The sequence below is a fragment of the Monodon monoceros genome, unplaced genomic scaffold (genome assembly GCF_005190385.1).
Source record: "Monodon monoceros isolate NGI ecotype Baffin Bay Population unplaced genomic scaffold, NGI_Narwhal_1 Super_Scaffold_18, whole genome shotgun sequence".
Taxonomy (NCBI): Eukaryota; Metazoa; Chordata; class Mammalia; order Artiodactyla; family Monodontidae; genus Monodon; species Monodon monoceros.
The window spans coordinates 136854582-136878543 of NW_021703774.1; the positions used below are offsets into that span (position 1 = coordinate 136854582).

General features: G+C 54.8%; 1 protein-coding gene across 4 annotated transcripts in view; it reads left to right on the top strand.

Moving 5' to 3' along the window:
- The window catches only part of SLC1A7 (solute carrier family 1 member 7), a 47607-nt gene extending 23735 nt beyond the window's left edge, over positions 1-23872 (top strand). The window contains exons 3-11 of one of the 4 annotated variants that reach the window (XR_003794660.1): positions 2109-2324; positions 11257-11299; positions 13423-13645; positions 17232-17331; positions 18031-18264; positions 20237-20403; positions 21180-21314; positions 21746-21848; positions 22438-23872. Coding sequence is in view for 3 of the 4 variants with exons in the window: in XM_029231090.1 (XP_029086923.1) it covers positions 2109-2324; positions 11257-11299; positions 13423-13645; positions 17232-17331; positions 18031-18264; positions 20209-20403; positions 21180-21314; positions 21746-21848; positions 22438-22656 (1468 nt within the window). In the remaining variant the exon portion in view is untranslated. Of the gene's footprint in view, positions 1-2108; positions 2325-8166; positions 9398-11256; positions 11300-13422; positions 13646-17231; positions 17332-18030; positions 18265-20208; positions 20404-21179; positions 21315-21745; positions 21849-22418 lie in introns of those variants that run through there. The other 3 variants (XM_029231090.1, XM_029231091.1, XM_029231092.1) reach the window with 3 other exon arrangements.
- Positions 23873-23962: the final 90 nt, after the last annotated feature.

Sequence of the window (23962 nt, forward strand, 5' to 3'; positions counted from 1 at the left end):
CTCCACGTAGCATTTCCTGATCCTCCTAGCTACAAGTGATCCCTCACTCCTCTGAATAAAGATAGCACGTCCTCGTCCCCTCCCTTGTGGTATTGATGCAAACACCTTGACCCCTGGTTACCTGAGTCCAGTTCTGTCTCGAGTGTCCATGTCCATCTTCTTCCCACCCCCCACAGCAGCCAGACCAGGAGTTACTTGAGGTCAGGGACTGATTTCTGATTTCTTTCTGTGGGCACAGGGCATGGCACAGAGTGGGCACGTGCTAAAGGATCGAATAACTACATGGATGAAGGAGGACAGGCCTGGAGCTGGGGAATGAGTTCCGGTCCAGCTGGCCACTAATGTCCTGTGTGACCTCGAGCAGGGCCTCTTCTCAGGGCCATGGCTTCCCTGTGGCCTGAAGTAGTTGGACTTGGCTGTGAGGAAATTCTGTTATGGTCAGAGGCCTGTTTGGCCCTGGGCCGAGGTGCTGGCCCTTGTCTGGGGATGATCTCTCTCATGGATGATGTTGCAGGGTGGCCCCCATTTCTCCTGGCCACACAATCTCATTATGAGCCCTTCAGGATTTATATCTAAGACCCACCCTAAGCCCATCACTAACATATGGTGTCCTGGCAGACAGGCATGAATGGAGGTTGTAAACATTGACTCATTCATTCATTCATTCACTCCTTCATTCAGCAAACTACACTCCAGCAGTGTAGTTTGGTTCTGGCTCTGTGGACCCAGCATTGAATCAGACCCAGGCCCAGCCCTGGTGGTGCTTCCAGTAAATAGTCAACAGTTCAATGAGGTGGGGCTGGGACAGAGGGCAGCACAGGGGCCATGGGAGCCCAGAGAAGGGGCCTTACCCCTGCCTGATGGTCAGGGAAGGCTTCCTGGAGGAAGGACCCCTTTAACTGCATTTTAAAAGGGGAGTGAGGCTTTGCTACAGCAAGCAGGGAAGAGCAGGGTGCTCACAGGCAGCGGTTACCGTGGGGTGCAGGAGAGGCTTTCTGTGCTCAGCCCTGATGCTAGATGTAGCCTAATGATAAGAGGAGGTGGATGCGGAGAGATTATCTGCTCTTGTTTACATGATTAAAACCAGACAAATACTTCCTTTATCTGAAAGAATGAAAAGGCTTTGGGGAAAAATCCTTTTGGCAGCAAAGTGCAAGCATCTCCTTAGCTAATCTCTCGCTCCCCACCTGCCCCCATCCCCCATCCCCAGCCAAACAGTCATGAGAAAAATAGCTCCAGGGCTGACTTGCTGTGGTGGGCAGAGAGCCAGGGTCAGGGCAGGCGGGGAGTGGGGAGGAGCCAAGAGGAGAAAGACCCACAAGCCTCTCCATACAGTCTCGCGAGAGGAGAGTCTGGGCCGGGGCACTAACCCAAGACGGCCACAGGGTGGCACCTCTCAAGGAAAAATCTAACCATGGCCCCATTTTTTAGATGCAGATCCTGAGGCCTAAAGATGGAGGAGTGACTTGCTTGCCTGGGTCACATAGCCAATGGGCAGAACTGGGACTAGGACCCAGGTCACCAAGTCCCAGCCCAGGGCTCTAACTCACTCGCTCATTCACTCTCACTCATTAGTTCATTCAAAAGCCTGCAGTAACCACCTGCTTGGTGGCAGGACAGAGAGCTCATGCTGGGCACGAGGGGCCCACAGAGAAGTCAGATCTGCTCCTCTTCTCACATGTCCTCAGTCTGATGAGAGAGACAGACAGTGACAGTGACAACCAGGGTCATGACAGAGGAGGCCAGGAGCTGTGGGACCCCCAGAATGGGCTCCTAAAAGATTTCACCCAAGAGGAGGCACTGAGCTTGGTCTTACCTGCTGGGTAGGATTTGGGCAAGTGAAAGGAGGTACTAAGAGGACACCAAATATGGAAAGGTCTAGAGGTGTGAACGGGCTCAGCTGATGACGCCGGGCAAGGAGGAGAGAGCAGAGCAGAGAACAGAGGGGCTGGATGGAGCCTCGGGGACTGGATTAGTGGGGGGATCCCCATGCCTGCACATTCCCTGGAATGCTGTGAGGGTGCTAGGCAGAGCCAGGAGGGGCGAGAGTGCACACCTGAGTGCCTGGCCTGCCCCCCCACAGACGCTGACCCCTGTCACTCTCCCAGCTTGATGTCCGGCCTCGCCTCCCTGGATGCCAAGACCTCCAGCCGCCTGGGCATCCTCACTGTAGCGTACTACCTGTGGACCACCTTCATGGCAGTCATCGTGGGCATCGTCATGGTGTCCATCATCCACCCGGGCAGCGCGGCCCAGAAGGAGACGACGGAGCATAGTGGGAAGCCCATCGTGAGCTCAGCAGACCCCCTGCTGGACCTCATTCGGTAACTCCTGCCGCCGGCACCCTGCTTGGGAACGCCATGCCTGGGCTGCGGGTGCTGACCTCACAGGCCCAGCCCCGCATGTCACCCAGGGGGCAGAAGACGGTGTGGGGATGAGGTGCTCAGGGTCTGCCCTTGATCACTAATGGTAACAAGGGGGCAGCCACAGAGGCCACTCTCTGCCCCCTCAGCCCCCGTGCCTCCGGCTGGGCTCACACTGAACTGTCCACCCCCATCAAGATGGGATGAGTGGGAGGGCACAGGGGACACAGGAAGGGCATTCCCGAAGAAGGCAACAGCTGTGCAAAGGTCCTGAGCTGGGAGGTAGTATTATGGGGAGAAGTTATGGCCCATTCAGTGTGACTGGAGCTTGAGATGTGAGCGGGGAGTGGACAGTCATTGCTGGAGAAGTCGGTTGGGGCCAGACCATGAAGAGCATTGGGAATCAGGCCCCAAGTTGCATTTTATCCTAAAGGCCCCCGGAAATGGGTTTTAAACCTGGGAGTAGCATGTTCCAACTCAGAAGGCTCCCTCTGTCCGCCAGAGTGCTGGTGGACTGGAGGTGGGGCGCATGGCAGGCGGGGAGGACAGAGGCAGGGACTGGGCCAGGCTGGCAGCCATGGGCCTGGTGGAAGAGGGAAGACTGAAGGCTGCTCAGGAGGTAAAATCAGTCTGCAAGAGACGGTGAGAAGGAGGGAAGGGTGGAGGCGGTGGGAGTCTGATTGAAAGGGCATGAAGGTCTCTGGCCTGAGCACCCGAGTGGACAGCAGCGTGGTCACAGGGCCAGAGGACAGTGCTGGAGCAGGTGCGGACCTCCTGAGGGAGGCGTCAGCTGACGGTTGACTGGTGGATCTGAATCCTGTGGGGAAGTCTGAGCGGGAGATGGAGGTTGGGAGAGCAGCAGGTAGAGGTGTTAGGGAGGCCCTGATGGCAGAGGGGTCTCCCAGGACAGTGTGGGTGAGGACAGCAGGGCTGGGACAGAGCTCGGGGAAGCACCACATTGGGAACAGTTTATTGGGCTCAATAGGGTGCCCCAGTAAACGTGCTCTGGGGGCTCCTCTGGTCCCTCCCATTTTCTCACCAATTTCAGATATAAGAAATCCAGTCCAGTCTAACAGTAAAACTCCAGACTCATCCAGTTTAAAGCGAATCCTGTCCTAGCCTTTTGCATCTGATTCATACGTGGAAAGCTGGAGTGGGAAGAAGGTCCTAGCAGGTTTTGCTCTCTTTCTTGCTGCACCTACTCCCCTGTTGCTAGCCCCGGGGGTGGCACAGTGAAGAGGGAGAGGGAGTGAGCTAGAAAGGTCCTCCTTTATGGTAGTGGGATGAGCCGGGGTAGCTGCTCCCTGGTTGTTTTTCTTCAGCGGAGCTTTTGCGGGCTCTTTGGGGCCCCTCCTATCACTGGTGTCTCACACCTGTTATTCCCTTGACTCAGGCGCTCCCTGCGCCATCTGGCTGCTCACAGTACCCTCCTCAGGCCTGACCTCTGGTCAGCTCCTCTGCTGGGGACACCTCCCCGCCCCCCGCCCTGGTGATCCTCTTAGGCAGTGTCCCTTCTGCAAGGTCCGCACTGGCCCGTGAAAAACACACACATCCTTGCTGGAAACGCAGCCCTTTCCCAAGGCCTTTGGACGTGAGTCAGGCACCAGCCCCTACATACCTCAAATCTTAGGGGACACCGCCAAGGTCTCCTGGCTTAAAGTTAGGGAGAAGCACTCCTCTCGTCCTCAGCATACAACCTCTCTCTCTCCCTTGCCCTTTCTCTTGAAAAGCCCTCACCCTCTGTATCAGTTAGCTGTTGCCGTGTGACAAACCATCGGAAGACCTAGTGCCTCAAGGCAACAACCATAAGTCCACGGGTCAGCTGGAAGTTTCTGCTGACTCGGACTGGGCTTAGCTGAGCTTGCTCATGTGTCTGCAGGCAGCTGGCTGCTCAACTGGGGAACAGCTACTCCAGGGTGACCTTGGCTGAGATAATCCAGCTGGGCTCCACGTGGTGCCTCATCTGCCCGTAGACCAGCCTGTATTTATTTCATGGTGTTGAGAGGGTTCCAGGAGAGAGCTAGCATGTTCTTACGAGGAAGGTAGAAGAACAAGAGAGGCAAAGAGAAAACATACAAGTATTTTTCCAAGTCTCTGCTTTTGTCAAGTCTGCTAACATCCTATTGGCCAAAGCAAGCCATGTGGCCACGCCCAGACTCAGGGTGGGAAGGGTTGGCAATGTGACAAGGCAAAGGCATCCACGAATGAGGGCCTTCAGTGCAATCAAGCTACCACTCCCTCCATTTTCTCCATTCTCCAGGTTCTTTTTATCCTTTGAGATGTGTGGTGAACCAAAGATCACAAAAATACCTGCAGTTTTGTTCCTGTTGTGTGGTTCTCACCCACAGGGTCAAGAGCCAGAGAGACCCAGGCAAGGTCTGTTGTATCTACACTTACTTGCCTGGTGATTTCATCTAGTACCATGGCGTTGTACACCTTCTGTACACGGACGCTGCTGAATTTTGTTTCCAGTGGAAACCTCTCACCGGCACTCCAGATTCTTACATACACTTGTCTAAAGGCATCTCGAAATTAGCACATCCAAAGCTAAACTCTGGATTTTCCCCATAGATCTGTCCTTTCCTCAGTCCTGCCCATCTTAGTCTGATGCCTCTCTTATTCTCTCATATCCTGCATCCAGTTTGTCAGCAAATTCTGTCAGCTCTACCTTCAAAATGATATCTTAAACCTTGCCCCTTCTGTCTCCCTCTGCCACTCCCACCATCGCACAGGCCACCATCGCCTCTCACTCGAGGGTCCTGTATGGTCACCTGCTTTCTCTGTTTCCTGACAGTCTGTTCTCAGCACAACAGCCAGAGGGATCCTTTAAAAACCTGCCCGCAACCTGTCACAGGTCGACAAAATCCACAGTGCTCACTATGGCCTACAGGCCCGTCATGATCCCCCCACCATGCACAGGTTGGCCTCTGACCTTTGCTCCAACTCTCCCTCCCCTCACTCCAGCCTGCTGGCCTCTGTGCACGCCTCCAAACGTGCTTAGGGTCCCGTCTGGGAGCTTGGTCTTCCTCTCTGCCTCTGCCTGGATGGCCCTTCCCTCCCTCCATTGACACCACTGCCGTGTCACCTCTTCAGAGGGGCCTCCCAGCCTCCGTCAGCCTCTCTCCTCATAGCTTGGATTACTACCTGCCACTACCCTATCTGTGTATTTCTGTGTTTCTTTTTCTGTCTCCCCCACTGGAATAAAATATGCTCTGGGAGGGCCAGTTAAAAATCACCCCACTGTGGGCTTCCCTGGTGGCTCAGTGGTTGAGAGTCCGCCTGCCAATTCAGGGGACGCGGGTTCGTGCCCCGGTCCGGGAAGATCCCACATGCTGCGGAGCGGCTAGGCCCGTGAGCCGTGACCGCTGAGCCTGCGCGTCCGGAGCCTGTGCTCCGCAACGAGAGAGGCCACGGCAGTGAGAGGCCCACGTACTGCAAAGAAAAAAAATAAAAGATCACCCCACTGTATTCCGGAGCCTAGAACAGCAACTGCACGGCAGAGGTGCTGAGTGTTTGCTGATTGCATACGTGGGATGCAGGGGCATCGGTGAAGCCGCAGGGTTTGAAGCTGCAGGAAGAAGCACCAGCACAGGGAGAGTGGCTGAGCACACGAGGCGCGAGGCCAGGTTGAGCCCCAGCCGCACTGGAGGGCTGTGTCCAGCTGCTGGAGCAGGAGGAGAACCAGGAAAGCTGACAGCCTGGAAGCCAAGGGAGGAGGAATTTTGAGAAGCTTCATGTCTAAGATGCACTATTTCTAAGATTTGGTGACTATGATTCATCATTTCTTGGATCCTATGATTTGAAACAGCCTTTCCTTGTGGTGGAAGGATTGTTGGCGCTTGGGGAGCCCCGCCCTCCCCAATGGCCTCCCCTGCTTGGGGGCTGAGGGCTCTGGATCCGACCCACATGTCAGAGTCAAATGTTCCAGGAGGAGTTCCTGCTCTCAGTTGCTTTTCACGTGGTGAAAATCTATCCTTCTGGTTTGAGGTTTTTCCCCCAGTCGCTCTCAACCCTGAGCAAGTTGTTTTGCAAAGCTGGGTGGTTGGACATCACTGACACCATTTCTTAGTCAGAGAGCAGAGCTGCAGGGGAGATCACATGCTTCCTGCAGGGAAGCTCGTCTCACCTCTGTGTGGTCGCTGTGCGGCTGCAGGCAGACCAGCCCCCTCCCGGGGCCTGTTTCCCCCGTCGGTTTCAAGACCCCTTCTAGCTCTGTGGTTCCGAAACACAAAGGCCTAGAGGCCAGTGAGGAGGCTTCTGGGCACGAGCAGAAGGTTCTGGAGGTGGGTTGGTTCCGGGGCGAGGTTGGAAGGACGGTGCAGAGCTCAACCTTGCAGACCTTGATCCCAGGTGAGGGGGTGGCTGTTCCACTCGAGAAGGGGGAGGCCGGAGGTGAGTTTGGGAAGGATGGATTGGAGCAGGGTAGCGTGGAGTGGGCAGGATGTGCCTGGAGGCATGGGGACACCCTGGGAGCGGGTGCAGTCACTTTCGTTCCATTCAGCCCACTTTTACTAAGTAACTGCTCAGGGCAAAGACATTGTGCTGAGAGCCGGTGGGGAGGGAGAGGGGGGAAATACAGGTCCCTGCATCCAGCTGACAACCATCTTAGGACAGACAGACCAGAAGAGTGCCCTGGACAGCTACTCTCGGCGACCCTTTCTAGCTCTGACATTCTGAGAGGCCGTGCAGAAAATGAGGACACCAGCGATGAGGGTACCAGCGGCCCCCTCACCCTTGCTCTGGCCCAGAGCAGTTGCCTACCAACCAAGAACACAGGACCAGGGCAGGGAACTGGGAAATGGAGGCAGGTGTGCCTAAGGAAAAGTCAGAAAGATGAGGGGTCCAACCGAACAGGGAAATAAGGCCCACTGCATCCTTCAGGGAGGGAAGATACGCGTCCGTCTCTCAAAGATGATCCAGAGGAACACAATAGGCCATGTCCCTGGATGACTCTCCAAGGCATGAGTTCATTTCCCAGGGCTCCAAGCGGGGGTTCCAGAAAACTGACGTCTGCTCACAGAGCAGCCTCACAGAACAAACCCAAGCGGAACACCAGTCAGAGCTGGGCCCCTTCTTTGTTTTCCAATCTTTCAAAAACACCAGAGAGATTAAGTAATGACTTGGGTCTATTTATAGCTCCCAGTTACCCGCTCAGGGATTGGATGAAGCTCTTGGGAGCTGTGCTTGGAAAGGAATAATTCCCACCTTTGGAGCTTGGATTGGGGATGGGGGTGAGTTGGGAACCGTCACAGTGGGAACTTACAAATAGTAAGTGAGGTGGACCGTGGCCTTGCCCCAAGAAATGTGGGGGGGGGGGGGCCCAGGGCAGAGTGTGTGTATACTTGATGGGCTTGGCTGCCAATGTCTCCCAGGTACATTATGTCTGCATTTTACGTAACCACCACCGGGAACACAGGCCTCATGGGGCAGACAGGAAGGCTTCCCATGGGTCTTCAAAGCCAAAAGAAAATGGTGCATATTTTTTCATTTAATAATCAAAGGTATACTTCTTTATTAAAATCTGAGGGTAAGTTCATTGAGAATTAGTACGACCACATGTATTAGGAAATGCTTTCGGCTGCTACTTCACAGAAACCTGAAGCAGCAGAGGCTTAAGTAAGGTAAAGGCCTGCATTTTCTCCCAAATAAGCAGACCAGAGGTGGCAGCTCGTGGTCACCAGGAGCCCGTGCTCCCTCCACCTTGGTGCTTTGCTGGACTTACTAAGCACTTGGCTTTTATCATCAGTGTGTCTCATAGCTCAGTAAGGTTGCTGAAGCTCCAGCTATTATGTCCATGTTCCAGGCAGAAAGAAAAGAGCTGGAGGAAAGGACCAAAGGGTCCTGGCTGCATGGGCATCTTTTAAAGCTTTTTCCAGGAAATGCCACCCTATGACTCCCACTTACATCGCATTGGCCACCCCTTTGGCAAGAGAGGCTGGGAAACAGGGCTTGATGGCAGAGCCTTTTACAGGTCCCTGTAACATGCCTGGGTTTCTGTTGGTGAGTAAGGAGAGAGCATGGAGACTGGGTAGACAACTAGTCATCCTTGTTGCAGCACATAATTTAAATTATTGTCATTTTAAAGGAAGCTGTAGAGAGATGTATGCATGAGGTATAAGTTCCATTCGGTTTCTTACATACGGCCTTTTGAATGCCCTTGGTTTCTGCTCATGCTAAAGCAGCCTTCCCTCTAACCACTTTGTCACTCGAACCTACTGGAAGTGTACCCAGGAGACATTTTCAAACTGTTACCACGTGATGCAGTGTGGGCCTCCTCCACTCTGGTCAGGAGCGCCCAGGGCCAGTGGGTCACGCGCTCCGGCAGGCTGTGTGCCTGGCGTGACTTTGGCTCTGTTTGCTGTCCAGAGCCCTGGCAGGCAGCTGTTATTCTGGTGGCAGAAATCTGCTTACCACTCATCAAAATACAGCCTCACGTGAGCTGCTGCGATCTCAGCTCCCGACCCTGCTTCTTCTCTCCCTTGTGACAAAGCTGAAATCAGTGGGGAAAGCCAAGACCATTCTCTACCAGTTTTCTGCCGTGGTAGCTCATTCTAAGCCCTCTTTCTCCTGCCATATGCTAACCCTGAACCTGTATTTTAGCAACAGTGAAAAAAATGATAGTTTCTGCTTCCCAACAGTAGCTGCCAGGGTGTAAAGTTAAGAAAGAACGCACACTCATACTCATGTGTATAACTCCATGCATGTGTGAGCTGAGTCTCGCAAAAGGGGAGACTTGCCGAGAGCAAGAGTGAGCGGGACGGAGGGTCCAGGTGAGCACGGGGCGCATGTCCTGTTCAAGGAAATGCCAGCACAGGAGCAGAACTCCTTGTTAGCATCTCTGGTTTAGGTTAGATTCCTAAAGCAGATTATAAAGGCAAAGACTCTTGCCGTGAACTGCAAATTGCCTTACACAAAGTTTGCTGCCAGAACCACGTGAGGGAGTCACCAAACATCCTCAGCAGTGGGTACTGCCATTTGAAAATTTCTTTAACAGTTTGACAGGTGAAAATGTCTTTTTCAGTGAAGCCGAACACTTTTTTTTTAATGAGGTTTTATTTTTGGCTGCGTTGGGTCTTCATTGCTGCGCGCGGGCTTTCTCTGGTTGCGGCAAGCGGGGGCTACTCTTCGTTGTGGTGCGCAGGCTTCTCATTGCGGTGGCTTCTCTTGTAGCGGAGCACGGGCTCTAGGCAGGCTCAGTAGCTGTGGCGCACGGGCTTAGTTGCTCCGCAGCATGTGGGATCTTCCCGGCCCAGGGCTCGAACCCGTGTCCCCTGCATCGGCAGGCGGATTCTTAACCACTGCGCCACCCCGAACATTTTTTAAAAGGTTTTTTGGCTACTTATGTTTTTTCTTTCTTCCGCGAAGTGAATAACCTGGTCAGGACGTTCCATCATTTTTCTATTGAGGTATTAATGTTTCTGTGGTCCATTTATGTATGCAGCAAATATTTACTGAGTGCCTGTTACGTGCCGGGCACTCTTCCAGGTGCTGGGGACACGGCGGAAAACAAAACAGAGATCCCTGCCCTCCAGAGAGCTGATGTTCTGGTGAGAAAAGACAGACAGTGAACATGGAAACAAGGTCAAGATTTGTAAAAACTCTTTAAAGATTTAGGATGGCAACACTTTGTTGTATAGTTTCCCCAGTTTGTCATTTGCTTTATTATTTTATTTGTATTGTAATCTGTCTTAGAGAGCTTCTCAATTGTTTTAGCTTTTGATTTCGGCATAATTTTAGATTTATAGAAAAGTTGCACAGATGGTAAAGAGAGTTCCCAGCTGTGCCCGTCTTCCCCTGATGTTAGTGACTTACGTCTAGCACATTTGTCAAAAGTAAGACATGAAATTAGTACACGCTATTAACTAAATTGCTTCATTGGATTTCACCAGTTTTTCCACTAGTGTTCTTTTTCTCTATTCCAGAATCCAATGCAGGATACTAAGTTGCACTTAGGAAATTCTTAATTTTAATGAAGTAAAATCTATTGATTTTGTTCTTAGAGTGTCCTTCCATATCCTGAGATCTTATAAAACATTAACCTGTGTTTCTTCTAGATTTTTATGGTTTCATTTTTTAAATTATTTATTTCTTTAAGCCATCTGGGATTTATTTTGGTGCAGTGTACATAAAGATCTAGTTTTTATTTTTCTGAATAGCTGGTTATGCAGTTCTCTAGAATGAGTCCTTCCTTTCTTCACTGATTTGTGAAGCAACTTCTATCAAATATGAAATACTTAGATGTCCCAGGTTCTGTCTCTAGGCTACAGGTTCCATTACATTGATTTTTCGATTGACGGCTGTGTCAGTATCTCACCGTTTTGACAGTTACATCTTTATAGTATGCTTTCATATCTGGTAGGACAAGACTTCCTCCTCCTTTAGCTTTATGAAAATTATATTAACGAGAATAATGATCCCATTTATGTGCCAGGTCCTGTGTTGGGAGCCACAGATAAGATATGAATGACCAAGTCCCACCTTCAAGGAAGCCAGTCTGTGGGGGAAGCAATCATGTGACTAGTGCCATCCAGCAGCGTGCTGGAGCATAGTTGACCCACAGGGCAAGGGCTGTGGAGTCCACCTGGAGCAGTCATAGAAGGCTTGGCCTCTGCTTGATTGGAGTAGGAATCAGCCAGAGAAGTAGGCAGTGCATTTCGGGCAGAAGGAACAGTGGTCAAAGGCCTGGAGCTGGAGAAGTATGCAGCGTGTTTTGGGAACCTTATGCAGATGGTGTTGGAGCTTTAAGTCCTGGGATGGGGGTGGTGGGAAGAAGTAAGACTGCATAGGGAGGTGGGGCAGGATCATAGAAGCCCTTCACTGCCAAGGGAAGTGTTCAGATGACCCCAAGGGCTCTCCTATCCTGGAATTCTTCAATTACTGACTCTCTTCCCAGGAACATGTTCCCAGCCAACCTGGTGGAAGCCACATTCAAACAGGTGAGTGGGTCCCCGGACGATGGAGAGGTGGGCAGGCAGGGCCAGCCTGGGCCCGGCTAAGGAATGACAGGCTTGCCCAGCCAGTCTCCCTGTCCCTGGGGTTGGGACGCTAGGGAGAGGTGGTGGGAGGACCTGGATCCTTAGAGCCTCCTGTGGCCACACTCCTGCCCTGGGTTCCAACTTTTCACGAGGAAGAATTATGAGGGTGGAGGGAAGCCCCTGCTGAATGCCTGCTCTGCCCTCGTTTACACCCATGCTCGCACACACCATCCCCTTCAGTCCTCGAAACAACCCTGCCCTGGGGTAGGGCCAGCCCCTCTCCTGGACGAGGAATCTGAGGCTCAGGAGGGTTAAAGGATTTGCCCAAGGTTATATCACTAGAAAATGGCAGAGCTAGTAGGTGAACCCAGGCCTGTCTGCGTCTAAGACTGTTTTCTCTTTCTTTTTAGAATAATCCTTTCCCCCTAATAAAAACAGTAATAACATTCACTGTAAAATATTAGGAAAATACTAAAAAATATAAAGCAGAGGATAAAAATCACCTGTAGTTCCAGCACCTAGCAATAGCGATAGTAGAAGGTATGTTTCTAGTCTGTTTTTCTCTGCAGAAATGTTTTTAAAAATAAAATTAGGATCATAGGACATATATGGTGTGCATCTTGCTTTTTTTCCCCCTCTCCCGTTATATCATGGGTACTTTCCATGGTTATTAAATGTTTCTTAAAAATACAATATTTAGTGATGATGCAACTGTTTGGCTCTTGTAAGGCTGGCTATAATTTATTTGCCCATTTCCCCTTTCAGTTGTTTTCCAAAACAAGAAATTATGGTAAACAACCTTGTACACCAATCTTTGTCTGCACTTCTAATAATTTCCCATTCTTTTCCTCTTCTAAAATGTCAGCCGGTTGGTTGACTCAGTCCAACAAGCATTTCCTATCTTCTTCCCTGTGCTGGGGCCCTGTATTGGGCCTGGAGACACAGAGGAGGTGGCTGAGGGTTGTGGAAGAGGCTCCGAAATAAGGAGCTGTGAAACCCTGAGCTAACACTGTATCTTTCCTAACCTCCTGGGTCTTCATCTGTGAAATGAGCCAGGTAGTGAAGGTCCCTGAATGCTAGGCTAGGGAGTTTAGATATTATTCCAACAGTGACGGGGAATTATTGAAGATGTGAGAGAGAAAGAGAGAATATTGCTCTACTTCACTTCCCTGCCTGGAATGCCCTTTATCTTTTGGCAAACTCCTACCCATCCTTCAAGGCCCAGCACCCAGCACAGAGTGTTCAACGTTGGGATGTTGATTACGATGGTGATGGTGGTGGTGGTGATAATAGCAGTAATGGTTACAGAAGGCTTACCATGTGCCACACCCTGCTGTCAACACTTTACATATATTGTCTCATTTAACCTAACGAGGTAGATTAACTATTAAGACCCCATTTTACAGATGAGGGAACAGAAGCACAGATCCTGAGTGGTTCCCTTTTTCCCCCACTAGAAGACTTGCTTTATTGATACTGTGGTGTTGGGAGGATAGGAGCCCTTGTGTGGACTCCTAGTACCTGAGGAATGAGAGGAAAAGACTCAGGAATGCCCTGAGGGCTGAGGAGGAAAGGTAGGTGACTCAGTCACTCAACTCTTCCCAGCTGGGGCCTCATCTCATCAAGAAAGCTCGGGACAAGCTGAGCTTTTCAAATAGAAAATCCAAGTTTCCCTCAGTGGAAGGCAGGGCTGGCTGGCTGTTATGGATGGATAATGGATGGTTGAAAGGGAATAAACAGGTGAAAGGAGGATTATCCAAGTAGATTATCCAGGTAGGAGATGGATGGATGATTAGAGAGGGTCCCAGGTGGGTGTAATGAGGCATAGAAAGAAGAGGGAAGGCGGGATGGAGGGAGGTGTGGCTGGGTAGTGTATGGATGGATAAAGGAATCTCAGTTTTATTTTTGGTAAAATATTGATAATAATTGATAATAATCCCTGTCCTGCCTATGTCACAGGGTTATTGTCAATCAAATACTTCATGAGTGGATACAAATGTGCTTCCAAGATGTTATTATTATTGTTGTTGTTGATATTAATAACAACACTTGGACTCATTCCGGGTTGGGATGTCGCCCAACAGTACCGCACCAAGACCACCCCCGTTGTGAAGTCCCCCAAGGTGGCACCGGAGGAGGCCCCTCCTCGGCGGATCCTCATCTATGGGGTCCAGGAGGAGAATGGCTCTCGTGTGCAGAACTTCGCCCTGGACCTGACCCCACCGCCCGAGGTCATTTACAAGTCGGAGCCTGGCACCAGCGACGGCATGAACGTGCTGGGCATCGTCATCTTCTCTGCCACCATGGGTATGTGCTGCCCACCCACCCCGGTGTGCTGTGGAGCCTGCTCTCCTTGCATTTATCCCTCCCTGCATCCCTGCGTCCAGTAACCTGAATAGCCTGGAGTCTCCCCATCTTCCAGGTGGTTCCTTCCTTTCCTTTCCAAGGGAGTGGCTCATGTCCCCATTCCATTGGGGGGGCAGGAGGTATCCCCAGCCGGAGCTGATGTTCCTCACTCGGAATTCCCCATCCCTGGGTGCTGTTTGCCTCCAGGGGTGTCGGCCCTCCCTATGAGAAGAGCATGCCTCTAGCCCCGTCCCAGCGGCTGTTTATTTAAAGCCCTCATTCCTCCCCTCAGCCCTCAACCACGGGGCCTTCTCTCTGCAGACCTGTCTGTGCCATTTCTTGGGGCCCCCTGACCACACCCTTCCCTTTGCTACTCTCCTCTGGGTCCCCAAGGCCCACCACAGGCTACTTACCAGGAAGTTGGTAACGCTTAACTTGCACAGGCCCCTTTTGGGGCCTGTACCTTTTTTCCTTTTTTTAATTTTGTATTCTTTTTCTTGAAGAGGTCCACAAACTGTGTAAGCTTCAGATCCCACAAAACCTCTGGATACGCCCCTGCCTGTGCGCCCATGGCCACCCCCACCAATGTACGCATACAACCTTCTCCCTTCTTTGGAGCCTAGGAAGTCCTAACCCCTCCACAGCAATCTAGCTTGTCCTCGTCCTTTTAGGCCAGCCCAGGGGTCATCACGAGTCTCACTATAAAATCACATCAGCCCCCCGTCGCCCCAGCCCCAGACCTGGGAGGGCCTCTCTGGCTTCCGACTCCTCTGCAGGGCTTTCTTCTCAGTGGAAGTCCTCCCCATCCTCCTGGATTCTCAGCCAAGGAACCTGGGGGTCACTTGCTACCCCGCCTTCTGCCTCAGCCCACACCCAAATCCAGTCAGGCCTGCCTCTGAAATCTCTCTCCAGTCTGTGCATTTACCTTCGGCGCACTGCCCCAGCCAAGGCCGTCGTCATCTCTTACCTGGTTTCTGCAAATGCCGCCTCAAGAGTTCCGTGTCCCCGTGTGTCCTCCTCACGGGGTCACTGAGTCTCCACGTAAAGCCTCCACTGGCTCCACTGTACTCCAACAGGGGTCCAAACACCGCGCGCGGCCCGCAGAGCCTGCAAGCTCTGGCCAGGCTGCCCCCTCTGGTCCTGCTCACTTCCCCCCGCCGCGCTGCCCGCCAGTTCCTGGAAGGCGCCTCCCGGGCCCTTCCCACCTCCCTCAGCCTGGCTGTTGCTGCCCCTCCCTCTCCCCTGCACCTTTCTCATCCTTGAGGGGCCTCTGCATAAGCATCCCATCCCGGGGAAAGTCTACCTGGCCCCCCAGTCAGGTGCCCTGTGTTACTCACATGTTTGACCCAGTGCAGTTATGTAATTGTTTGTGTGACTGTTTAACGGCTGCACGGCAGCTGTGTACGCTCCATGCAGGCGGAGACAGGGCTTGTTCTCCATTTAGCTCCATAGCCTCCACAGGACTGGCTGGAACAGGTGCTCAGTAAAATCTTCCCGAGAGGGCTTCCCCGGTGGCGCAGTGGTTGAGAGTCCGCCTGCCGATGCAGGGGACACGGGTTCGTGCCCCAGTCCGGGAAGATCCCACGTGCCGCGGAGCGGCTGGGCCCGTGAGCCATGGCCACTGAGCTTGCGCGTCCGGAGCCTGTGCTCCGCAACGGGAGAGGCCACGACAGTGAGAGGCCCGCGTACCAGAAAAAAAAAAAAAAAAAAATCTTCCAGAGAGACGGGTAGATGGATGGATGGATGGATGGATGATAAGGGGTAATGGAGCACTTATCGTCGTGGTCGAAAGGCCAGGCAGGCACACAGAGGGGCCAGGACCTCAGAGACCCGAGTGTGTGAGGAGGCAGTGTTGGGAACCATCCTCAGTCCGTGTGGTAATCTGTCCCCGATCCTGGACTTTCTTCCTCCTCCCAGCCATCGCCTCTCTCTTAGGGGTGGGAACACACTGAAAGGACATCTATTGGCAGAGCTAAAGAAACCTTTGAGACCCTTCAACTCACTGTTTGCTGAGCACATGCAACTGTCCACGTGTCAGTGTGTATTTGTTGTGTGTGCCCAGCTCTAGCTGCACCCACATCTGTGTGCCCACATCTGAGCGTGAGCGAGCACACTTGCGCGGCTGCTCCCCTCAGCGCAACCTCCTTCCCCGTTTCCTCCCTGGTGCTGGGATGTGGCTGATGCTAAGGTGTCATTGGCCCTGCCTGTCGGAGGAAGCCCACTGCCACCCCCTGCGTCCCATGCACACTAGCACCCAGCCAGCCGGAGCCCATGGATGCCCCAGAGAGCCTGATGAGGAACAGGAATAGCCGAGAAGGGACAGAGCCAGCAGAAAACCTGGCTCTGAGCTCAGTCAGGCTTCCGTGGGCCAGATGCACAGGGCTGGGCCCAGTGTCATCCGCATGTCTGGCCTCTCCTACCCACCCCGGCAGGGCGCCACCGCGCCGCATCACCCGTGGTAGCTGCTCACCAGACAGCGTGGGTTCGGCTTCATGGGCAGGGAAAGAGCTCTTCTCTGGAGTCCCACAGACCAGGGTTCAAATCCTGCCCCTCCCCAGCTGAGTCAGTGGATGAGCCTCTCGGACACAGTGACAGTAAGCTCCACGAGGGCAGTCACAGGGTGTGATTTGCTCTCCATTTTTGTGTCACCAGAGGGAGAGCAGTCACTTGTCACTGTTCCAGGAGTGGCCTCACCATGCTCACCTGCATGAGCTCACCCCACAGAATAGCACACATGTGAAAGCTTCCTGAGTGAAGGAGAGCCCAGAACCCCAAGGGGAGGGTAACAGGGGCTCCGGAAAAGGCTTTATCATTCATTCATTTGTTCATTCATACATTCATTCATCCATCCAATGATGAGTTGCCTTCATGGGGTTAACCTTCTACTGGAGAAGACAGAAAAAATCACCAGACGACTGTTGTAATAAGTGATATGAAGGGATCAGACAGAAGTGAAATAGAGGGGAGTAGGTGGGGAGTCTGCCAGGGCAGTGGGAGCGGGTCTCCAGCCAGGCCAGAGCTTCAGGCGTCGGGTACCGTGCGGGCAAAGGCCCCACCACAGTCAAGAGCTTGATGTAGTCTAGAAACGTGAAGAAGGCCGCGATGCAGGAGCACAGCGAGGAAGGGAAAGCAGGGCCTGACAGAGGCGGGAGTTATAAACGGGGTCAGATCAAGTGGGGCCTGAAGCGGGGGGTGTGGGAGTGTTGGTAATGCTGTGTGTACAGGGAAGCCAGTCGGGGGTGTTGGCAGGGAGCATTTTTGTCTTTAGAACATGGCACTTGCTGCTGGGTAGAGCGGGGTGACAGAGGAGGAAGAGATGAGAGCCCTGGGGGGAGGTCACAGCCTGCTCCAGCGGGGAGGAGAGGGGAGGTGCGAGGGAAGCGCTGGGGCGTCAGAGGCCGCTGGGCAGTCGGCTAAGCGCCGAGATCTGCGTGTGCCTGTGGTCTGTCCCTGCCTGGCCACCAGCGTGTGTTGGCACACGTAGGCGTCATGCACATCTGCCGCCGTCTGCGGCGTCTGTGATATGCTGTGTCCCTGCCTCCCGCAGGCATCATGCTGGGCCGTATGGGTGACAGCGGGGCCCCCCTGGTCAACTTCTGCCAGTGCCTCAATGAGTCCGTCATGAAGATCGTGGCAGTGGCTGTGTGGTAAGCCTCATCGTGGGGGTGTGGGGGGCTTCTCTTCTACCCACTCCGCCCCCTTCCAGCTCTGCCCTGGGCAGCTGGAGGGACACCGTGGTCCCGCAGGAGGGAGCAGAAAGCTGCCCGGGAGGCTGCGTTCCCCTGGATCCCCCCAGCCCTGACTAGGCCGGGTTCCAGCCCTGGGCCTGCCACTTCTGGCCCCATCAGGCCCACTGGCGGCAAGCTAAGAGCTAATAAACCTAGCCCTGTGCTCTTGGCCTCAGTTTCCCCATCCCCATCAGCTCAGTTTTTGGAGAAAGGAAACATTGGAAGCGACAACCAGCTGCCCCTTCTCGGTTCAGAGTTCAGACCTTAGGAATCTTCTAATTTAACCTTGCACAGTCAGATGGGGAAATGCAGAGGCCTGCCAAGGTCACCCCCAGAGGCTGTGGCATTGCTGGGCTGAAACGTGGGCTTGCAGAGGGCAGGGGAGCTCCTCAAAGGCCTGGACGGAGGAAGGCAGAGCGGCAGGAGGCTGTGCATCGCTGGGCTGGTTGAGGTGGCATTCCTTTCACCACGTGCCAGGCACCTGGGCACACAGTCTCATTCTGTCCTCACAGGGGCCCCGGGAGGCTTAGAAGGGTGAGGTTAGGCAGTGATGCAGTGCCAGGGCCTCCCAGGACCTTTGTGTGCCCGGCACTGAGCCGGCTGCCCCGCCCACCCCAGGTACTTCCCCTTTGGCATCGTGTTCCTCATCGCTGGCAAGATCCTGGAGATGGACAACCCCACGACCGTGGGAAAGAAGCTGGGCTTCTACGCTGTCACCGTGGTGTGCGGGCTGGTGGTGCACGGCCTCTTCATCCTGCCCCTGCTCTACTTCTTCATCACCAAAAAGAACCCCATCGTCTTCATCCGCGGCATTCTCCAGGCCCTGCTCATTGCGCTGGCCACCTCCTCCAGGTAGCCCTGGGCAGCGGGCAGGATGGGGGAGGAGACCATGGCTGAATGCTGTCCTTCTGTCCAGCCATCATTTGTCTGTAGCCATAGAACCACGGAAAGTGTCAGCGTGACCTGCTTCACAAACTTGGGAGACGCTCCGGTAACAAGACGTATTCTTAAAATGTAATGCTTGAGGCACTACCTGCCCAAATGGCAGAAAGCCCTCCCCCACCTGCCCACATACCCCGGGTTCACTCAGTCCACATGGGGCTCGGCTTCCACGTAACAGGGGCAGGGAGAGCTGGAGAGTGCTGAGTCTGCAATCGCTATCGCTGTTGCCTTGCGCTGCCACGTGGTGCTTCTGTGGAAGTCAGACCCTGTGCTGTTTAGGGACCTTGCCTGTCTACTGTCACTGGGACAGCCTGGCAAGTTGCCCCGTCACAACCTTGGCGGTGTCTCCAGACAGTAGGAACTTGCCTCATGGTTCCATCACCCACTAGCTGTGTGGCTGTGGGCCGGTCACCTGACCTCCCTGGTGACCTCCCTGTCAGTTTCCTCGTATACAGACTGAGGATCATTGTAGCCTCTGCCACATAGGGTTACTGTGCGATTAATGGAGATAACCCACTAAGGCCGGTCTGGGCTTGATGAAGCAGCACCTGCCCTCAAAGATCCCAGACCAAAGCGAGTGCAGGAGACCCAGGGAGGTAGTGTCATGCAAACTTGGCTATTGAGCAAGGGGTGGGGTGGGGGAAAGGAGGTGGTCACTTACTGGGCATCTAACCCTGTGAAGAAAGGGTGGTTCTCCCCACAGCAAATGTCCAAGCTCCGCATGGAAGAAGTCACCCGAACTTGAGCCCATGTCTCTGGCACCAAAGGCCTGGCTCTTCCCTGCATCCCTTACTGCCTTCTCTTCCCTGGGCCTCAGCTTCCCAATCTGTAAAATGGGAATGAGGGCCACCACAGACCTCCTTCCCTGGCAGCCACATGGCCCACCCTTGGCAGCAGAAGCACCTCATACAGGACTCAGGAGGAGCAGAAGCCCAGTGAGGAGAAGCCCTAGAAGCCTTCTCCAGGAACCCTCACCCAGGGCCGAGGGAGGAGGTGAGAGGGAAAGACGAAGCCCCAAGCACCTGCTGGCCCCCGTGACAGAGCCAGCAGCCCTTGCCATTTCCTGTTGGCAGGAACCACGGCCTCGGGCCCAGCATGCCTGGGGCCCATGAGGGGCTCTGGCAGGTGCCAGTGGGCTTCCCAGGCAATGGCCTGTGGTAGAGGAAGGGCTCTGGGGCCACGCTAACCTGAGTTTCAGTCCCAACACTGCCACTGGGAGCTCAGTAACAACACAGCTGCAACGTGAGCAGTGGCTACCACTGGTTGAGCGCCTACAGTATGCAGACGCTGTCCTGAGGGCCCACTCGTTAATCCTAATAGCTCTGTAATGTATGGACTGCTTGGGACAAGGAAACTACGGCACATGCAGGTTAAGGAGGTGCCGGGGCCACTGGGCTAGTGGGAGGCCGGAATCTGAAGCCAGCGGTCCCGCCAGAGCCCTGCTTTTGACTGACCTCTTCATCCGCACTTGGCATAGTCGTGTGACACAGGGTCAGCCCCTCCTCCCCTCTGGGCTTCAGTTTTTTCACCTGTAAAAGGGACTTAAAACCCCTCCCTCCCAGGAAGCCATGAGGATGTATAAAGCACAGTGCCCGGCGCATAGTAGGAGCTCGGCTGGTGGTAACTCCCTTCCTGACCCGTGTGTATGGAGGTCTCTGAGGCCCTGGGCCTGGGCAAGTCTGGCCATGTGACCATTTTCAAAGCCCCTTCAGCCTGTTCTCCCCCTACCCCAGATGGGCCAACTGCCTGGCGTGGGGGGGCGGGGAGAGCTTCCGTCACTGGTCAGCGGACAACCTGGGGGCCCTGCCCATCCTGGAGGAGGGTGATGAGCAGACGCTGCCCCTCTGCCCACAGCTCAGCCACACTGCCAATCACCTTCAAGTGCCTGCTGGAGAACAACCACATCGACCGGCGCATTGCCCGTTTCGTGCTGCCCGTGGGCGCCACCATCAACATGGATGGCACCGCACTCTACGAGGCTGTGGCCGCCATCTTCATTGCCCAGGTCAACAACTATGATCTGGACTTCGGCCAGGTCATCACCATCAGGTGCACTCCCGGCACCCTGCACCCAGTGTGGATTGGGGCGGGGGGTACTCTGGAATGGCCTTCAGGAGTCTTGAGCTCCCAGATCTCATGGAGTCTCTGAGGCCCAGAGAGGGCAAGGGGCTCATTCCAGGCCACACAGCAAGCCAGTGCTGGGGCTGAAACGTGACCTGGCCTCGTGACTCAGGGCACCAGGCTCCTTCCCCAGCGCTGCCCTGCAGAGGGGGAGCTCTGAGCAGGCTGGGAAGCTTGGGGCCAGAGGAGGGGCCTGCAGTCTGGACATGCAGAGCAGGGGAGGGTGATGCAGGCAGGCACAGGGCAAGCAGAGGCCAGGGGCAGGATTGAGGGATGGTGGAAGAGTTGCTGGTGTGGCTAGAGCTGAGGGAAGGGTGCTAGGGTGAGGGGCAGAGGCCAAGGGGAAAGCCTCACATGCCACCCCGAGGGCACAAGTCTGACCCTGGGGACCCAGTCTTAGAGGGAGGCTGGGCAGAGCTGTGCCAGTGGACAATCAGAATCTGTGGGCAGTTTGCTGGAAACCTACAGAGACAGTGGCTCCAGACACAGGGTTTTCCACAAACTTCTCAGGAGGTTCTGCTGAGGCCAGGGATGGGGGCCTCTGGGACCACAGGACCTTAAGCAGAGACATGCCTCCCACCCAGGGAACTCCCTGATGTGGCATTCCTAACAATTCCTGCTCCACATGCTGTCCCCAGAGGCCCTGGGAGTTTGGCCTCCTCCTTGGGTCCAGGGCCCAGCAATGCTCCCTGCCCCTCCTGCAGCATCACAGCCACCGCAGCCAGCATCGGGGCAGCTGGCATCCCCCAGGCCGGGCTCGTCACCATGGTTATCGTGCTCACCTCCGTGGGACTTCCCACTGATGACATCACCCTCATCATCGCTGTCGACTGGGCTCTGTAAGTGGGGTTCGCCCCACCCACCCCTATCCCTTGGGTGGTAGGCACTCGGGGTGGGCTGGGGAAATGCTGTGGTTTGGCACAGTGGGTACTCGCTGACACCAGCCCAGCTGCATTCTTTGCGGGGCCCAGTTTTCAAAAATGAAAATGTGGGATCCCTTGTTCGAAAGTTATAAAGAATTTCAAGAGGGTGGGAGCAGAGCATTAGCCCAAGTCCGGGCCCTTCTGCACACTGGCCCTGAGCCACTGCACAGTCACATATGCCTACAAAGCCGGCCCTGCACCACCCACTTCAGCATCACCAGGGGGTGGTGGGCTGGGAGGACCAGGAAGGCGCCCATCCTGTGGGTGCTGCTGGGGTGAGCACTGTCCTCTTCCAGCTCCCCTTACAGCAGAGGGCCTGCCGCTCACTGCCCACCTTGGCCCACCAGGGACCGTTTCCGCACCATGATTAACGTGCTGGGTGATGCACTGGCCGCCGGGATCATGGCTCATGTCTGCCGGAAGGACTTCACTCAGGACACGGGCACTGAGGTGAGAACGGTGCCTCCCTCCCAGCCGGGCTGCCCAAAGACCCGGGGGTGGAGCCAGGTGGGGTGGGCAAGGCAGCTCATCGGCCACCCACCAGCTGGGCAGCCCTCGCCTGATCCCTCCATGCCTTGTTCTCATCGTGGGCACCCGGTGACAGATTCCTCTAACAGCAAATTGCTGAGCACCCACTGTGGCCAGCGCTGATCCAGACACAGGAGCAGCAGTGGTGAACACAGTCAATGCCCTCAGGGAGCAGTGCCCACAGCAATGCCAGCGTTCACACGTCTGCTGGGGCTTCATCAGTAACCACGTGTAGCAGGCTGCCCCACTCCATGGGAAGGACGCTGAGGCCAGGCAGGGGAGCCGCCCATTCCCGCACTGGACCCCGTGGGCCAGGTGCCCTCCTCTACTAAGACAGTCCCAGGAGAAGGCAGGAACTGGAGCCCAGAGAGTCCCTGTGACCTATCAAGATCCCCCAGCACGTCTGTAGGAAACCCAGTCGGGTTGTTCCCAGCCCTTTGCTCCTCCAGTCCTCCCTACTGCCTAACCCCAGTCTCGCCTGCTGCTGCCAAGACCTGTTTCCCCTCTCCAGAAACTGCCACCCTGCGAGACCAGCCCAGTGAGCCTCCAGGAGATCGTGGCGACCCAGCAGAATGGCTGTGTGAAGAGCGTGGCTGAGGCCTCAGAGCTGACCCTGGGCCCCACCTGTCCCCACCACGTCCCCATCCAGGTAGAGCAGGATGAGGAGCCGGCTGCCGCCAGCCTGGACCACTGCACCATTGAGATCAGTGAGCTTGAGACCAACGTCTGAGCCTGCGGAGCTGTAGGGGCTAGGGGAGCCCTCCGTGATCAGGGGCCGAGGGCAGAATCTCAACTCACGACTTTCCTGAGCACAGGACCAGGCTCACACTACCTTCCCCCACCTTGAGAGTCCGGAATGAGATCCACTTGACGGAAAGTGGAGTCTCAGAAAGGGGAAAGACTGCATGTGGGAGCCCCAGCTGGAGAGTTACAGGCAGGCGTAGCCCAAGCCCCGACTGTAACATTTCCATCGTGTTGACCTGTGAGGGCGGCAGGCAGGGGTACGGTCCCCACTTTCTGGAACACAGAGTTGAGGCTCTGAGAGCTGAAAACAGTTGCCCCAGGTCTCAGAGCAAATAATGTCAGGGCCAGGACTCTAGTTCAAGGCTTTCAAGCCTCGGCCCCTCCCTCCCGGAGAATAGGGTTGCCTGCAAGGCCAGATGCCAAGAGAGAGGCTCCACCCCTTCCCAGGAGCCCCAAAGCCACCACTGCTTTCAATTTATGAAGACATAGCAATGTCCTGGTTCTGCCCCAGCTGTGTCCCAGCCCAGGCCAGCCCCCACCCTGCCCCGTAACACGTGGCCTCAAACAAACTGCTCTCCCCAAGGATGGGCCCAGCCTAAGGCCAAGACCGCTGCCTTCCATGTGCCACATGACCTGTGTGTATGGGGGCCCATCCTGTCTCCTGTCCTACCAGCTATCTCTCACAAAGCTCACCCAATGTGGAGACGAGGATGTCTTCATCAGAGCCACAGGGCCCTTAGAAACACCAGGGCTAGCCTCCCACTGAACAGGTAGGCTGGCCGGGACTGGGGAGGAAGACTCACCTGGGATGCTTTAGTCAAGCTACCCATGTGGCCCTGGGGTCAGCGCTCCCCCAAAGCCCGTGTGATGAAGTGGAGTTAGATTTTCTATTCCCTTCTGTGTTTGCAAATTCAGTGATGACTAAATAAAGGTATTTTCTTTTTCAATCTTGTGGGCCTAGCGACCATACTCTGGCAAGCATTTCTTTATTGGGCTAATACAGGCAAAGAGCAGACTGGCCTGTCTGGGCAGCCAGAGGACAGACAAGGCTGTCCAGGAAGCTAGAATGTCAACAGCCTTGTCCGTGTAGCTGAAGTGTAGACAGCTCTGCCTGGGCTGTCAGCGTGTGGACAGGCCTGCCTGGGCCGCCAGCGTGCAAATGAGCCCATCCTGGTGGCTGGAGTGGGGACAGGCCTGCCTGAGCCATCACATGCAGGAGGTAGAGTGCAAACCAGGCTGCCCAGGGGCCTGTCTGGACAGCCACAGTGTGGACAGACCACTCTGCCCGCAGC